The 18,201-nt window shown below is 44.4% G+C and overlaps 1 protein-coding gene across 1 annotated transcript in view; it reads left to right on the top strand.

The window, feature by feature from the left end:
- The window catches only part of aldh1a3 (aldehyde dehydrogenase 1 family, member A3), a 64,419-nt gene that overhangs the window by 42,768 nt on the left and 3,450 nt on the right, over positions 1-18,201 (top strand). The window contains exons 9-10 of the mRNA XM_034196612.1: positions 239-423; positions 7,722-7,886. Of these exons, the coding sequence (XP_034052503.1) occupies positions 239-423; positions 7,722-7,886 (350 nt within the window). The remainder of the gene's footprint in view (positions 1-238; positions 424-7,721; positions 7,887-18,201) is intronic.

Below are 18,201 nucleotides of genomic sequence, written 5' to 3'. Positions count from 1 at the left end.
TGTGTGTGTGTGTGTGTGTGTGTGTGTGTGTGTGTGTGTGTGTGTGTGTGTGTGTGTGTGTGTGTGTGTGTGTGTGTGTGTGTGTGTGTGTGTGTGTGTGTGTGTGTGTGTGTGTGTGTGTGTGTGTGTGTGGTGTGTGTGTGTGTGTGTGTGTGTGTGTGTGTGTGTGTGTGTGTGTGTGTGTGTGTGTGTGTGTGTGTGTGTGTGTGTGTGTGTGTGTGTGTGTGTGTGTGTGTAGTGAAGCTGGCTGTGGAGGAAACCCAGAAAGGAGCTTTATATAACCAGGGTCAGTGCTGCACAGCTGCATCACGTGTCTTTGTGGAAGAGAGTATTTATGAGGAATTTGTGCATCGCAGCGTAGAAAACGCCAAGAAGATTGTCATAGGAGACCCGCTGGACCCCCAGACATCACACGGGCCACAGGTAGAACTCACAGCAAACCTTGAGTTAACAAGCAACATCCTTACTTGTAACTGTTTTTTTAAACAAGTTTTGAACATGACATTGACATATTATTGCCTCTTAAAGGGGCCATGTTATGCTAAGTTTCAGGTTCATATCAGTATTTTGTGGCTCTACTGTGACATGTCTCCATACTTTAATGTTCAAAAAGCTCTTTATTTTTCTCATACTGCCTGTCTTTTCACCCTCTGTCTGAAACCAGAGCCCAGTCTGCTCTGATTGGTTAGCTCAGTGGTTCCCAACCTTTTTCAGTGAGGCCCCCCTTGGGTAATTGGAAATATTTTCCAATTACCTAACCCGGTTCCCACCAAGATTGGTCGAATTAATTGTATATTGTTGTACAAACATTACATTTTCTCTGCTAATAATAACAAGACAAAAAGATCCAACTATAATTTTATATTTTATTATCGATTGAACATGAACAAAAGTGCTTGCACAGGCGGAGCCCTCTACTGGACTCTATGGGTACTACCTCTTAACCATACTATGTGAGCATTCACCTTCTGAGATATCTATAAACGTAGCCGGCCCCTCGGGGCGGGCCTACCTGAATGCGTGCGCAAGCCCACCACGCCACGCCACGCCACCTGACTGTCATCCTACACCCTCTTCAGCGAGCGGCATAGGACAGACAGGGCCCCAAGTAGAGGGCTCCGCCTGTGCATATATAACTAGGGTTGACCGTGGAGAAGTCCAAAAAATAAAACCATATGCCCTCCACACTCACGCCGTTGAACAAGGCTGTTGATACAGCCATACCACGTGTACAGTGTGCATGGACCCCAGTGGGGAAGGCTCTCCCCGCCTGTCCATAGGCATGTGAAATGCACTCGCAGAGCCATCCTGTCAGGCGTTTCTTGGACAGAGCTTTACCGGCCACACCATCCCAAAACACACAAACAGCTGTTCAGTGCGCCTAATGGAAGTTGTGCGCCCTACATAACATGCCAGCGCACGCACTGGGCAGAGGAGGTGCAATTTAGCCTCCCTGTCCCCAATATGGGGTGGAAGAATAAAGCCGTTTAACTGTATAGCCCTCAAACTGAACAAACTCCATAGGTTCTTGGGAACAAAGGAGGGGTTCGGTCTGAGTGTCGCCCTGCTACGGTCACCCCGGATCAAAAGGCAACTTGGGTGCACCGACAGAGCGGCCAGCTCGGACACTTCCCTGGCCGAAGTCAGAGCAAGCAGCAAAGCTGTTTTCAATGACAGTGCTTTCAGGGAGGAGAGCTCCAGAGGCTCAAATGGTTCTGTGACCAGAGCCTCGAGCATCAATGGCAAATCCCATTGCGGGGAGGAGGCATGCACCACTGGGCGCTGTCGCCTGACCCCCTGCAAAAACCGCGTCATAAGCGGCTGACTGAAGGCTGACCTGCCGTCAAATCTCTCATGGCAGGACAAAATGGCTGCTGCCGGCGCCCGCTATTAAGCCAGGGCACGAAGGACAGGCCCTGGTCTCTAGAAGTGGCGACTCCATGAAGGTATGATAACTCTTTCTTCTTCTTTCAAACGTTTTACTTTCTCTGCTTCAGTTGTTGCTCGCTCGCTGAAGAGAAAAGGATGACAGTCAGGAGGCGTGGCCGCCTTATATACGGTGGGCTTGCACACGCATTCAGGTAGGCCCGCCCCAAGGGGCCGGCTACGTTATCTCAGTAGGTGAATGCTCGCATAGTATGGTTAAGAGGTAGTACCCATAGAGTCCAATAGAGGGCGGAGCCTGTGTAAGATATAACTAAACAAATTGGAAACAGAATTAACATTGATTTATTTCATGTATAGTGTGGACTATGGCTGCTAGCACACAAAACATAGCTGCAGTGTAACTGTAGATTTACTCAAGTACTGTACTTATTTTGAGGTACTTAAGTATTTCCACTTTTGCTTCTTTGTAATTCTGTTCCACTACAGTTCTGTTTACAACTTCTTCCCAAGCTTCACGCATCCCCCCTGCAATAGCGCTGCGCCCCCCCAGGTAGGGAACCACTTAGCTGGCAGACTCTGTTGTAATTGGTCAGCTGCTTAGAGATGTCCCGCCCCCTTAACCCTCTGGAGTCCAAGTGCACATTTATTTACGTATTTAATCATAGATTTTCACTTGTAAGGAGTAGAAATATGATTCAGATATCTGCGGAATCGCTAGAATCGTAGTTTGTCAAGAGTATCTCCTGTGAGACTGTACCCAGGGCACACCAGCCAATATTGCCGCTCAAAGCAGCTTGATTCGGCGTTACACTGTGTGTGATTGTTGGATTTGTGTGTCAGTCAAGGACATCTCGGCCGGCCGGCAGCCATGTCGGTCTGAAATGACCAATGAACACTCTAGAAATCTAAGGACCTACCCACCAATACAAAAACATATAACAAGTGTCTCCCATCAGTTTCAGTCTTTTAGTCTGTGAAGAAGATAGAGAAAATGGCTCGAAGAAACTTTACCGTTGCGGACGCGCTGGATTTTATTTTCGCGAGCGACAGTGAAGAAGATGGCTCATTAGAACCTGAAGGCTTCGACTCATCTGAAGAACAAGAATACAGGGACAGCAGGGATCCATTTGAGGATGGGTAAGTGTAAATATAACTTGTAGTGCATTTGCCATTTTGTGAGGAGTACCGCGAAAATGAACAATGGATTTATCAACCTTTTTATTTTCCCCTCATGAACTTTTTCTCGGGACAAAATAGACTCTTGATTAGTAAACGTTTACTCTGTGTAAATGTTATTTATTTGTAAACGTTATTTTGGCATGTATAAGTAAGGTTACATGTGTAGATGCAGTGTTTCCCACAGATATGAAATATACTTGGGCGGGTGGTGCAAGGCGGGGGGGGGGATTGGGGGGGGGGGGGGGTGCGCGAAAAAAAAAAAAAAAAGTTTTAACAACATTATTTATTGACTTTTCATTCCGGTATAATCATTTTGCGCAAAGATGGCACTGTTTGTCAGAGCACTTCATCCTTCTGGGATTTCATGAAGAACAGCTCCAACGCCTGTGTGTATGGGAACGCCTCTGGTGCTGGTCCATTAACTGCCAGTGTTTCCCACAGATCTGAAATATACTTTGGGGGGTGGTGGTAGCGGGGGGGGTTGAGGTGACGTGCAACAACATTAACCTTTCTGTTGGTCTCTTGTTAGCAGACCCTTCACGCGATGGCAGAGCGAACAGGTACAGGTACAGGCAGGGCCCATAATGATAGCCCTATAGTTTAAATCTACTACCCACACATGAACATATGGAAATTGGTTACTATTTAAAAAAATAAATGTATTTATTAATGTATTTAGGAACCTATCCATGTGATTTTTAGTGGGGGTCGACCTCAAATCCTCTAGGGGGGTCCAGGGGCATGCCCCCCCGGTAAGATTTTAATTTTTATTTTGGAGTTAAATGCATCAATCTGGTGCATTTTGAGGGGAAAATAAAGATACTAGATCTATGGAAACACCTATATTTAACAGAACTGTATACATTTCAATAATCATAAAATCAAGGCCATAACCAATAACATACCATATCCAATATGAAAAAAACACTGAAACTTGTTTATTAATTTAGTTTTGGTTCATTTATAGTTGTGTGTGTCTGTGCTCCTGGATCAGCCTCTCCTGTCTCCCTCCTCTCCCTCCTCTCCTGTCTCCCTCCTCTCCTCCCTCTCCATCCTCTCCCCCTGCTCCTCTTTGAGGCAGCAGCAAAGACTAGTTTTCTCTCAACAAGTTTTAAAAGTGTATCTTACCTTTTTTCACCTAGTTAACTTTTTATTTATTTATTCATGCATATTTTACTAATCACATTACATTTCATTTAGCTGACGCTTTTATCCAAAGCGACTTATAATGACCGATTACAGGGACATTCTCCCTGGAGTAACTAAGGGCTAAGTGCCTTACTCAAGGGCACACTAGTGGTGGTGTTCCTGGCGGGATTTGAACTCACAGCCTTCCGATCTTCAGCCCACCTCACTATCCATTAGACCAATCACTACCCTCTCAAATGGAAATATGTGTTTACATAAATGGTGACCACACCGTTTGAGACCCACTGAGAACTTAGACTAAGTTAACTATCTAAACACTCAGAGAGTCCTTTACCTCACCTGAGCTGAGGTTATCCCGAGCTTGAATGACACACAGAGACCAATCAAGGGCTTTGATTTATGATCTGTATGACAGTGGCCATGTCGGCAGGCCACATCATGTGGACAGCCAGTCACCCTGTGTGAGGCAAGCCACTTAACAGGCCAGAAGGAGGCGAGATCAGAGCAAGGGAGCGAGGGATCATTGTCTACAAGTTAATCGATCGCAGATGGCGTCGTGGTCACGGACGAATTTTTAAAAAAAAATATTAAAAAAAAAACGAAATGGATCGCGAAATATACTTGGGCGGCCGTTAATATACCTGGGCGGCCCGCCCAAGTATAGTCTATGTGTGGGAAACCCTGAGATGAATATAAATAATCCTTTATTCGTCCCACAACGGAGACATTTATAGACATGTATTTTATTTGATCATACTGTTCTGTACAGATGAGACTTTGTCATAGACTTATTTACATGTGTGTCTGTGATAAACTTTATGTGTAAACGTTATTTTGGTGTGTATAAGTAAGGTTACATGTGTAGATGCATCAGATAATCCTTTATTTGTCCCACAACGGGTGTGTGTGTGTGTGTGTGTGTGTGTGTGTGTGTGTGTGTGTGTGTGTGTGTGTGTGTGTGTGTGTGTGTGTGTGTGTGTGTGTGTGTGTGTGTGTGTGTGTGTGTGTGTGTGTGTGTGTGTGTGTGTGTGTGTGTGTGTGTGTGTGTGTGTGTGTGTGTGTGTGTGTGTGTGTGTGTGTGTGTGTGTGTGTGTGTGTGTGTGTGTGTGTGTGTGTGTGTGTGTGTGTGTGTGTGAACTTCGTAATAATTATTGTCCCACAATTTGTATTTGTTTCACAGAGAGGTTTCACAGCTGCCTGGGCCTAGCTGCCCACAGATGACATTTATCCAGGAGCCTCCAGCTGTGCCTGCCACCATGTTGAGATCTACCATGGATCAAGGGCCTTCACCACTGCCATCCCCACCAAGCACTAGCGGACCAGCATCACGACAGCTGCCTCCATCTCTGCCTGCGACGAGGTCAAGATACACCTCAGCTCCACCACAGCCATCACCATCAACCCGGACAGCAAAGAGGTCTCGTAGAGCACACGTACCTCCCACACAGCCACCAGCTGCCCATGCACCATCACCCCCACCTGCACAGCAGCCAGCTCCACTGTCTTGGAAGACAGGCGAAGACCATGACACTGCTCCCCCTGTCTCCAGGTTTCAACCTGCTCGCACACCCGGGCCACAGCTCAGCTCAACAGTATCAAACAAACCCCTTGACCTGTTCAAGCTGTTCTTCAGTGCACTAACAGTACAGACACTCTGTACCAACACAAACAAGCGGGCTGCACAGGAGATGGGAAAGGGTAAAACCTACAAATGGACTGACTTGACTGTAGAGGATTTCTATAAATACATGGGGCTGCTGAAACTGGACAATGTATTGGACTACTGGAGGAAGGATCATTTTGTCAGTGTATAATGAATAGTTGGTTGAAGGAAAAAAAGTTCTGATGTTCAATATTGTAAATAGTGAGATTTTGCAGTTCTATTTATATTAGGGCTGTCAAGTTAACGCGTTAATAAAAAATTAACGCCACTAATTATTTTAACGCGATTAACGCATGTGTATTTTTTTTCCTCGGCCGCCCCGTGGTTTCAGAGCGCATCGAGTTTAAAATACCATCTACAAGCTGATGCTAACAGCCCCGCTCCTGCCGCCCGCTTGTGGCAGACCACACTTCCACGCTCACCGGCAGGCACCGACTGGCTGTTGGGAGGACCGGGAGGGTGTGTGTGTGTGTGTGTGTGTGTGTGTGTATGTGTGGCCCGAGAGAGAGACCTTACGTGCATTGTTGTTGTTAGCATCTGGTGCTAGCTAGCTGCGCTAACGGATATGGAGCTGTTTAAATGAAAACAGAGGAGCGACATTTCGCCACAACTGCGCCGAGCACTTGACTTTATGCAGGAAGCCAGACAGTGGGACATTGTACGAACAGTCAGCGCACTCAGCACGGATAGTGCGCAACATGATTGCAGCGTCCAGGCAGCTCCCGTTCGAGCATATGCCTTGAGTTGCACATAGCTCCAACGATCTATCACACACACACACACACACACACACACACACACACACACACACACACCATTTGTATTGTATTATTGTATGAGAGAGGTTCCAGGTTGAATTGAGGCGAATATTTGTAATGTTCAGAGGTTGTTGTGTTTAATATTCATGAGAATATTTGTCATTGTTCAAATGATAATAAACATTAGCATAAAGCATATTTGTCCACTCATATGTTGATAAGAGTATTAAAAACTAGAAAAATATTCCTCTAAGGTACATTTAGAACAGATAAAAAATGTGCGATTAAATATTTTAATCGACTGACAGCCCTAATTTATATACATTGTTGGTATTATAATAAATTGTTGGTTGAAAAAAAAAGTTCTAATGCTCAATTCTTTTTTTTTTTACACATCACATGAACCTTGTTATGTAATATGAAGTCCTTATTCAGTCCTGATATATCTCAGTCCCTGCTGTGGTGAAAGTAGAGTGATTGACAGCTGTTTTACTCAGAATGCAAATTTATAAAATTTCATTTTAGACATGAATAACACATTTATATACAGTGTAATTCAAATATTTCACTACTTTTGTAATCCTAAAACTTTGGTAACCAAATCTAAAACACCAAAACAATTCGAGTACATTTGTGTTTTCACAAGAGTTTTGAAGATTTTCCGAAAATCGGATGTCAAATGTTAAGCTTTTGAGCTACTTATCTCATCAAACAGTGCTCTAAGGTGAGTAATTTGCATATATAGCAATACTAGAGATTGTCCTGAACATTTTGATATGTAACACATGGGTGCCATGTTAGAAGAAATACATTTAAAAGGTGATTTAAGAAAACATCTAAAAATCGAGAAAATACCCTTAAACTCCAGAGGGTTAACCATGTAATCACGTAAATCACGTACAATGTGTTTGAGCGCTAGCCAATAGAAGCGCAAGTGTTACATAGTGATGTCACTACCTCTGTGCTGAACGCCCAACCTTTTAACTGATGCTAACCTTTTCATTGATAACGCAAACAAAGGAAATTCCCCCTGATGTCAAACTATCTCTTTCACTTTGTACTTGCCTGCCTGTTTCTGGCTCCAGATTGACCGAAAGCAGTTTAACAAGATTATGGATCTCATAAAAAGTGGGAAGGAGGAGGGAGCTAAACTGCAGTATGGAGGAGCAGCTTTGGGCGAGCACAGCCTCTTCATTCAGCCCACCATCTTCTCTGAGGTCAAAGACCACATGCGAATTGCCAAGGAAGAGGTACGTGTTTAGTTTCAGATATTTGTATTAAGCAGAAGCATACATGTATCTCACAGTAAATACAGAGCTAAATCCCAGATCAAATGCACGCTAAAGGGTGATTGCAATTGTTTTCTCTCACTGATTGTGCCGTTATGTTAAATGTTTGATGTTTGTTTTTCATGTATTGTGTCTTGATATTTGTCTATGTTGATGTTACACAAGGAGCTGATGTGATGCAAGTCAAATTTCAGACTTGATCTGACCAATAAAGTATTATCGTATCGTAGCGTACAGCCATAATACAGATTTCTGTGGGTGGATTTCATGCTTCTCTTTTTGACAACATAGAAGACATACAGAACAGCACAAAAAAGAAATAACATCATATGACAGGAATACTAACATACATAGTCACAATGGGAAAAAACAAAAGATCATAAAAAAGTGTATAATTATATAAATATAAAACAAATTAAAACAATAAACAATAAATAAATAAAGCTCCCCGTGCAGACAGGAGACGATAGAACATGAAGCTGCGCATGTCGAAGTACTTAACCCTCCGGTATCATTCGATTGGACTACGCAAATTAGTTATTCGAGACAAAAATGTCCACTGCAAAATGCTTTGATAAAAACATTATATTAAAAGGTTTTTTTCACAACCTTTTTGGGTTCAATCTTTAAAGCAACTTCCGCCCTAATAGAAAATACCAAAAATGTAATCATTTTCAGGATTTTAACCCTTTCAATACCATTTTGAATACATGAAACCGCTGTTTTTTTTCATGATGAAAACAGAGAAAATGTGTTATTTTCCAAAAAATACATATCTGGGGACTGGCTCTTTTTTTTTATAACAGTCTTGGATATGTCAAATATTAGCAACAAAATGGAATTTTTTGCATTATTAGTTTTTGCACAAAATCAGATTGAACAAAAAAGTTACAAATTAGTCATTCGGGAAAAAAATGTCCACTTCCAAAAACTGCTCTAAAATGACAACAGATTAATATTTTTAAAAACTTTTTGGGGTTAAATCTTTCAATCAACTTCAGTCCTGATCAAAAATACCAAATGTTAAATTATGTTCAGGATTTTAACCCTTGAACTGCCAGTTTGAAAACATGAATTTGCGTTTTCTATGAAAAACATGCACAAAAAGGCAGTTCTTTTCCATATAATGAATGTTGGGGGGGTCGGCTTTTTAATCACAGTCTTGGATATGTCAAAGATTAGCAACAACATTGATTTTGGTGGATAATTAGTTTTTGCACAGAATCAGATTAAACAAAAAAGTCACTCATTAGCCACTCGCGGACACAAATGTCCCATCCACTCCCATTATAACCACATCTTTTGATCTCTCTGCCATACATATCTAATCATGCATTTTGTAATGTCAGGGTTTTATATTGGAGGAAAATAGTTCAATTTGTCCTTTTTACTCTATATCACCAGATGTGACATTTTACCATTGAATTACATGCTTGTCATTTCTTGGTTTCTTTGCCTGTTGTATAATGGGGCCCTGCCAGCCATTGGAATACATGTATGCAACTAATATGATATAGGTGTGTTGGGTATGGATGTGGAAGAGTGGTATCAACTGAGGTGTGTGTGTGTGTGTGTGTGTGTGTGTGTGTGTGTGTGTGTGTGTGTGTGTGTGTGTGTGTGTGTGTGTGTGTGTGTGTGTGTGTGTGTGTGTGTGTGTGTGTGTGTGTGTGTGTGTGTGTGTGTTGTGTGTGGTGTGTGTGTGTGTGTGTGTGTGTGTGTGTGTGTGTGTGTGTGTGTGTGTGTGTGTGTGTGTGTGTGTGTGTGTGTGTGTGTGTGTGTGTGTGTGTGTGTGTGTGTGTGTGTGTGTGTGTGTGTGTGTGTGTGTGTGTGTGTGTGTGTGTGTGTACAGAGACAACAATATACAGTAGATTTGGTTTACAGCAAGTCGCAGTTTTCGCCTCATATCTTTCTTTCTCTCACTCCCTCATTCCCAAACTCATACACACTTACATATTAAACCTCCTTATACCTTGTGAGTGAGTGATTGTGTGTGAGAATGAGACAGGAGTGTGCTCTCATGGCGTTTTGTTTTTCATTTGTGCTGTTTCATGTGTCTTTGAGGTAAACGGATGTATGATCTTGACCCAGCTTGACCTCGATGTTTTGAATTGTTTGGACCTTCAAAGTCCTTTGATAATGTCTCTTTAGCAAGCAGACATACACAGCCATACATATACTCCTTGAAGTAAATAAAAACACCTGGCTGCAAAGCCAAAGCTTCAAATATATGTCGTTTGGCTGGATGGTCATTTCATTCCTGTGATACGCAACAAGCAGTAAGATGAAGAGGAGCTTCTCTGTGGAACAAGAGGTCTCATGCAACCAGTAACTTCAGCTGCAGGACTCATCCTCTGAAACAGAAACACCCTGAGAAGGAGAATCTGGTGTGGATCTGAACTGTGCTTGAAAGGAGTCAGCACAAAGATAAAACACTTTTTTGCCAAATAGTTTGCCAAACAGTTCATTTATCAGATGGGGGCAGAGAAGAAGGAACAATTCTGCCCCGAATCCCACGTTGATACAGAGGAATCAATGAGGTCCTTTGCTGAGGAGGTTGAGGAGCTGCTGAGGAGCTGCTGAGGAACAACAAAATGGTGATGAGGTTGAGATGTATGAAGGACTACAAAACCTTTTGGATGAAAAAAGCCTGATGTTCACTAAAGTGCTTAGTGATCTCTTCCTCAACCACACCACAAAGGGGATGATAGCACCAGAGATTGCCACAGGAGTAACAAGAATATTCATTGCGCCGCCACGTGAAGCCATGCTTAGAGAAATGATCAGATGCTTGTGGTGGAGTCTGATCGTTCTTCGTCTGACCCTTCCCCTGAAAGTGGAGAGGACACAGAGGATCCCATCCCGTAGCTGCGCTACATTCCTCTGCACTATCCTATCCAATGTTTGCTCAAACATCTGTGGCATCAACATCCCTCCACTTTGCCACCGAACGTCCCCCATGCAGGTGTGTCATGTCGACAATATTGCTGATGATCTCAGGGGTAAAGAATAAATCAAAGAAGGATTCCATGTCATGAATTCTTATTTATGCCACTCGTAATGGCATAACGCGTGGGCCCTGAAACCAAACCTCTGGCAGCAGGAATATAGCATGGCGTTTCCTCGTGAGAGGGAAACCAGATTTGAAAATGTTTTGATGTCCACCCACTGTCATGACGGACACGATCCTCCGGATAGGATAGTGCAGAGGAATGTAGCGCAGCTACGAGATGGGATCCTCTGTGTCCTCTCCACTTTCAGGGGAAGGGTCGGACGAAGAAGGATCAGACTCCACTACAAACTCCACATCAGATTCTCATGTTTGGCAAAAAAGTGTTTTATCTTTGTGCTGACTCCTTTCAAGCACAGTTCAGATCCACACCAGATTCTCCTTCTCAGGGTGTTTCTGTTTCAGAGGATGAGTCCTGCAGCTGAAGAGACCTCTTGTCCCACAGAGAAGCTCCTCTTCATCTTACTGCTTGTTGCGTATCACAGGAATGAAATGACCAGCCAGCCAAACTACACATATTTGAAGCTTTGGCTTTGCAGCCAGGTGTTTTTATTTACTTCAAGGAGTGTATGTATCGCTGTGTATGTCTGCTTGACATTATCAAAGGACTTTGAAGTTCAAACAATTAAAAACATCGAGGTCAAGATCATACATCTGTTTACCTCAAAGACACATGAAACAGCACAAATGAAAAACAAAACGCCATGAGAGCACACTTACTCCTGTCTCATTCTCACACACAATCACTCACACAAGGTATAAGAAGGTTTAATATGTAAAAGTGTGTATGAGTTTGGGAATGAGGGAGTGAGAGAAGAAGAGAGAGAGAAAGAAAGATATGAGGTGAAAACTGCAACTTACTGTAAACCAAATCTACTGTATATTGTTGTCTCTGTACACACACACACACACACACACACACACACACACACACACACACACACACACACACACACACACACACACACACACATTTCTCAGCTGATACCACTCTTCCACATCCATACCAACACACCTACATCATATTAGTTGCATACATGTATTCCAATGGCTGTCAGGACCCCATTATACAACAGGCAAAGAAACCAAGAAATGACAAGCATGTAATTCAATGGTAAAATGTCACATCTGGTTTTTACAGTAAAAGGGACAAATTGAACTATTTTCCTCCAATATAAAACCCTGACATTACAAAATGCATGATTTTATACCGGTATGACGGAGAGATCAAAATATGTGGTTATAATGGGAGTGGATGGGACATTTGTGTCCGCGAGTGGCTAATGTGTGACTTTTTTGTTTAATCTGATTCTGTGCAAAAACTAATAATCAACCAAAATTAATGTTGTTGCTAATCTTTGACATATCCAAGACTGTGTTAAAAAAAACGGACCCCCCCAACATTTATCATATGTAAAATAACTGCCTTTTTGTGCATGTTTTTCATAGAAAACGCAAATTCATGTTTTCAAACTGGCAAGGGTTAAAATCCTGAAAATAATTTAAGATTTGGTATTTTTGATCAGGACTGAAGTTGATTGAAAGATTTAACCCCAAAAAGTTTTAAAAAAGCAGTTTTTTGAAGTGGACATTTTTGTCCCGAATGACTAATTTGTAACTTTTTTGTTCAATCTGATTTTGTGCAAAAACTAATAATGCAAAAAAAAAATCCATTTTGTTGCTAATCTTTGACATATCCAAGACTGTTATAAAAAAAAAAGAGCCAGTCCCCAGATATGTATTTTTTGGCAAATAACACATTTTCTCTGTTTTCATCATGAAAAAAAACCAGCGGTTTCTTGTATTAAAAATGGTATTGAAAGGGTTAAAATCCTGGAAATGATTACATTTTTAATATTTTCTATTAGGGTGGAAGTTGTTTTAAAGATTGAACCCAAAAAGGTTGTGAAAAAAACCTTTTAATATAATGTTTTTATCAAAGCATTTTGCAGTGGACATTTTTGTCTCGAATGACTAATTTGCGTAGTCGATTTGTTACACAGTGAATTAAAGACCGATTTCAAAAATGTAAATCGGAATTCTAAAATAGATTGAGAAAATAGCCTTGTTACAAAAAATCAGGCCATTTGCACCAACACAACCAAAGTTATTGCAAAATGAAAAGTGAAAAATGACCCATATGGACAAAAACGTCCACAGTGATACCGGAGGGTTAACAGTGTTCAGATGTGCCCAGTATCACCAGCACTGAGGAATTAAGTCTGCTTCTGCATGTTCACATTTCTCACAGATTGGTGATACTTCTGACTTTTTTTAATGAAGTTTTACTTTAGAGTTATGGAACCTATGTAGCATTTTAAACTGTATTAAGCAGTGCCTGGCATTAAGGGGACAGATATTCACATATTTCAAGAACTTGTCCCAGATGTTATTTCGTTACCAAACTCTTTTTCCATGGTCTTGTAGTACATCATATATTACATTACATTACATTACATTGCATTTAGCTGACGCTTTTATCCAAAGCGACTTACAATAAGTACATTCGACCAGGAAGACACAACCTTGAAGAAAACAGAATCATATAAGTACATCAGGTTTCATAGAGCCAAACATTTCAAGTGCTACTCAACTGGCTATAGATAAGCCAGTCCTTTATTAGTATATAAGTGCTCTGTTAGCAGTTATTTGTTAGTAATTCTATCGCTCGAGGTGGAGTCGAAAGAGATGAGTTTTCAGTCTGCGCCGGAAGATGTGCAAGCTATCTGCTGTCCTGATGTCAATGGGGAGCTCATTCCACCATTTTAGAGCCAGGATAGCAAACCCACGTGTTTTTGCTGATAGGAACTTGGGTCCCCCTCGCAGCGAGGGTGCAGCGAGTCGTTTGGCTGATGCAGAGCGTAGTGCACACGCTGGGGTGTACAGTTTAACCATGTCCTGGATGTAGGAAGGGCCAGATCCATTCGCAACATGCAAGTACCAGTGTCTTGAAGTGGATTCTAGCAGTTACCGGAAGCCAGTGAAGGGAGCGGAGGAGCGGAGTGGTGTGGGAACATTTCGGAAGGTTTGAAGACCAGACGAGCCGCTGCATTCTGGATGAGCTGCAGAGGTCGGATGGCACATGCAGGTAGACCAGCCAGGAGGGAGTTGCAGTAGTCTAGGCGTGAGGTGACGAGAACCTGGACCAGAACCTGTGTGGCTTTCTGGGTCAGCTGGGGACGTATCCTCCTGATGTTGTAAAGCGTGTATCTGCAGCAGCGGGTTGTAGCAGCGATGTTTGCAGTGAAGGACAGGTTGTTATCTAGGGTCACACCCAGATTCCTTGCAGTCTGAGTCGGGGAAACAATAGAGGTGCCGATGTTGATTGTCAGGTCAAGAGTGGGACAATCTTTTCCTGGAAGGAAAAGCAGTTCAGTCTTGTCAAGGTTGAGTTTGAGGTGATGAGCAGACATCCACTGAGAGATGTCAGCTAGACAAGCAGAGAGACTGCGTGTCTGTCTGCTAAACAGTCTCTCAGACAGTGATCAAGCTTGTCAGGTATTGACAGGACACAGTACAGAGAATTCTTACAGAGGGCAGGGTGTTATTTATGTGCAGGTGTGCGTGAAACAGGTAACACATTGCTGCTGCTCTGGCAGAGATATCCTTAGTGTCTTTCAATAGTAGTAGAACAGTGAACATGAAATACAAACACAAACTCCGTTAACAGTCTCTGAAGCAGCTGTTAAAGCTACTGACATCCGATCCAGCGGCAATCAGCTGATCACAAACTGAAGTTGTCTAACTTGACATCCCCCTCACAGACTTCCACTCTGTTTGCGTGGAGGGTCCGCCACATTAAGTGCCATTCCAATCCAACATGTGTGGAGGGTGGGTGTGTTATCAAGCCCTCCACCAGCAAGTCTGCATCTGTCCTGACTTCACCTGGGTTGCGTTCGATTTGTCAGATTAGTTTAGGAAGGATCGTAACGGAGTGAAAATACCCGGAAGTACCTCAGTGTCAGCCATGATAAGAGCTGTTGGAATCTCTAGAGCCCTTTCTCAATTGTCCTCCGGTAGTGACCCGGAAATCGATGTCAGCGCGCCATGTTGAAGGACATCTAATGCACATCGAGGATTGAAGATCGAGGAGGCTCTCTGGGCCTAACCCTAGGAGACGCAAGGCCAGGATTCCAGCCCGTACCCCAGCAGCCATGGTTCCGGCTCCAGTACCGGCCCCAGCAGCCATGGTTCTGGCTCCCGTATCTGCTCCAGTTCTGGCGTTCCGGCCCACTCCAGCTCCCCGTGTTCTGTTGGAGGTCCCGCCATCACCTGTTTCGCCAACCCAATGTCCTGGTCCGTTGGGGGTTCCGCTGGGGGTCCTGCCAACTCTGTGTCATGTTCCGTTGGGGGTCCCGCCATCACCTGTCTTGCCGGGGGTCTTGCCAACTCCTTGTCCTGTTTCGTTGGGGGTTACGCTGAGGGTCCTGCCAACCCCATGTCCTGTTCCGTTGGGGGTCCAACCGACACCTGTTTCGTCGGGGGTCCTGCCAACCCCATGTCCTGGTCCGTTGGGGGTTCCGCTGGGGGTCCTGCCAACTCTGTGTCCTGTTCCGTTGGGGGTCCCGCCATCACCTGTCTCGCCGGGGGTCCTGCCAACTCCTTGTCCTGTTTCATTGGGGATTCCGCTGGGAGTTCTGCCAACTCCGTACCCTGACCTGTTGGGGGTCCCGCCGACACCTGTTCCGCCGGGGGTCCCGCCAACACCTGTTCCGTCGGAGGGCCAGACAGCTCCGAATCCTGTTCAGTCAGAGGTCCCGCTACCACCAGATCCTGAACCGCCGGGGGTCCCGCCAACACCGGTTCCTGTACCGCCATCCCCAGCTCCCAGTGCTCCTGATTCCTGTGCTCCTGCTTCGGCGATCCAGCTGACCCCGGAGGGGCCCTATTGCGGCCTCCGCCGACTTCCTGCCCGTCCTCCAGAGCTGTCCCGGCGCTGCCTTCCTGCCCGTCCTCCGGAGCTGTCCCGGCGCTGCCTTCCTGCCCGTCCTCCGGACCCCCTCCACCCACCCTTCTAGAGGTTTTGGACTTTTTAGTTTTTTTTGTTGGGACATCTGGAATCCGTCCCTTGAGGGGGGGGGGGGGGTTCTGTCATGGTTTTGGATTGTTGTTTTCATTTTCCACCTTATTTTGAAATGTTTTCCTCCTTGTGTCTGGTCCTACTTCCTGTGTTTGCCTTCCTGTCGTTAGTTTCCCTGGTGTGTCTGATTGTGTTCATCTGTTGCCCTTGTGTTTCTGCCTCCCCTGCCCAGCTGTGTCTTGTCCTGTGATTACCCTTCTGTGTATTTAGTCTTGTCTTCCCCTATGCTCCATGTCTGTTCGTCGTCATTTCATGTCCCTGCTACCTGTCGTCTATGCTTGTCCATGTCTCCTGCCTGTTCCCGTCTGTAAGTTTGTTCCTGTCTGTCGTGCTCCCCGGTTTTGTTTCTGTTAATTAGTTTCTTGTTTTTTCGTGCCTTCGGCTTTTTATAATAAAGCTCTCTTTTTGTTAACAAACCTTTTTGTATTTTTTAACTGCACTTGGGTCCTATTTTCCCCAAACCTGACAGCAAGCAACATTTGCTAAATGGAGATGGCTGCTACCCCAGCTGTCCTACAGGGGAAGAGTTCTTATAGCAAATCATCTGGTTGCCTCGTCTCTGTGGCACAGACTCCAGGTGTTAACCCCACCGGCGGGCCTCATGAAACAACTGCAGCGGCTCCTCGTGGATTTCTTCTGATCGGGTCATCACTGGGTGCCAGCATCGGTCCTGTGCCTACCTGTGGCGAAGGGGGGGGGTGGGCAGGGGGCAGGGGGCAGTGCCTTGTGGACATTACTGTGAGGACTGCTGCTTTTAGACTGCAGGAAGCTCAGCGGCTGCTGTATGGTGCCTCTCCCTGCTGGCTGGCTATGGCCCGGCTGTTGCTCTGGAGGGCAGGGGGCTTTGGTTTTGATAAACACCTGTTTCTGCTGAAGTCCCCTGCGTACAAGATAATTGGACTTGCACCTTTTTACTGCTGAGTTTTACCAGACCACCTGACCCCCTACCTGGGATGTGGCTGTTTGAGGAGCTACTGTTTGACACTGGTTTTCTTTCTGGAACCCTTTTCTCTTCGGCCACCCTAAAAAACGCGTTCATTGAAGCGGGAGTGGTAAAACTTGGCCATTTGACAGGGATCTCCACGGAAAAACTGGCTGAGGTGACGGGTATTCGATCAACCCGAGTTCTGGAGAACTTGGTGGATGAGTTGTGGCAGTTGCTGTCGCCATCCCACCTGACTTTTTCTCTAAATGCAGATCTGGCTGACCAGTGGAGAAAGGGACATGAGTATGTCGTTCCTGCCTTGAATGGGGGTCCTGCGGTGGGGGAATGGAGAGAGGAGGATGGTCTCCTGCTATCACTGGGGACTCTAACACCTAGAAAGTTCAGCGCCGGCAATGGAAAGCAACTATATCTTAGCTGCGTGAAGGTGCTAAATCTCAGTTCTCTCGCAGGCGTCAGAGAGTCGAGGTGGACAGATGGGTTTGGTTTGGGCTTTTCCCCTCAGGGCAGCTGGCGGATCCTGTATAAAGCTCCGGTTGAGAAACGGATGGCTGATATCCAATGGAGAATCATACATGGAGCAATAGCCACTAACAAATACAGAGCTCATTTTGACCCAGGCACAAGGGGGGGCTGTCCGTTCTGTTTTATGGCAGAAACATTGGATCATTTAGTGGTGTCCTATCCCCGATTGGTTGGTCTAAAAGAAACATTACAGGAGTGGGTGGAAGGGTTCGGGGAGGTTTTCTCCATACCACTTTTTGTCCTTGGCCCCAAATACACCCTGAAAAAGAGGGAAACTCTAGTACTGATACTCTAGTACTGATACATTTCTTGTTTGCTAATGCAAAATTAGCAATCTGGAAAAGTCGGAAAAACCAACTTGCTGGAGTGGGATGGACGGATGCAGTGCTCTGTCTCTGAGGGGGCTGGTGGCAGTGCGTCTGAGGGTGGAGCATGCGTACTATACGCTGATCAATCATCTGCAGGGGTTTCTGGATGTGTGGGCTGTTGGGCAGGTTCTGTGCTCGCTGGGGGAGAATTACTCTCTAATATTGACATTTTAAAAATGAGGTGTAGTCTTTGTTTTTAAAGTGTGTAAAAGAGGATGTTTTTAAATGGGTGATGTTTCAAATTATATTTATTTTGTTAGTGGTAAAATCTGGTTATTTATTTGAAATTGTAATGTATTAGGGTTTTTTCAAACTCTTTTGCAGGGTGTGTGTATAGTTAAAACAAATGTAAA

This window comes from Gymnodraco acuticeps, unplaced genomic scaffold (assembly GCF_902827175.1).
Source record: "Gymnodraco acuticeps unplaced genomic scaffold, fGymAcu1.1, whole genome shotgun sequence".
Lineage (NCBI taxonomy): Eukaryota > Metazoa > Chordata > Actinopteri > Perciformes > Bathydraconidae > Gymnodraco > Gymnodraco acuticeps.
The sequence above is the reverse complement of the archived record's forward strand: the minus strand, read 5'-3'. Positions and strand labels throughout refer to the sequence as shown.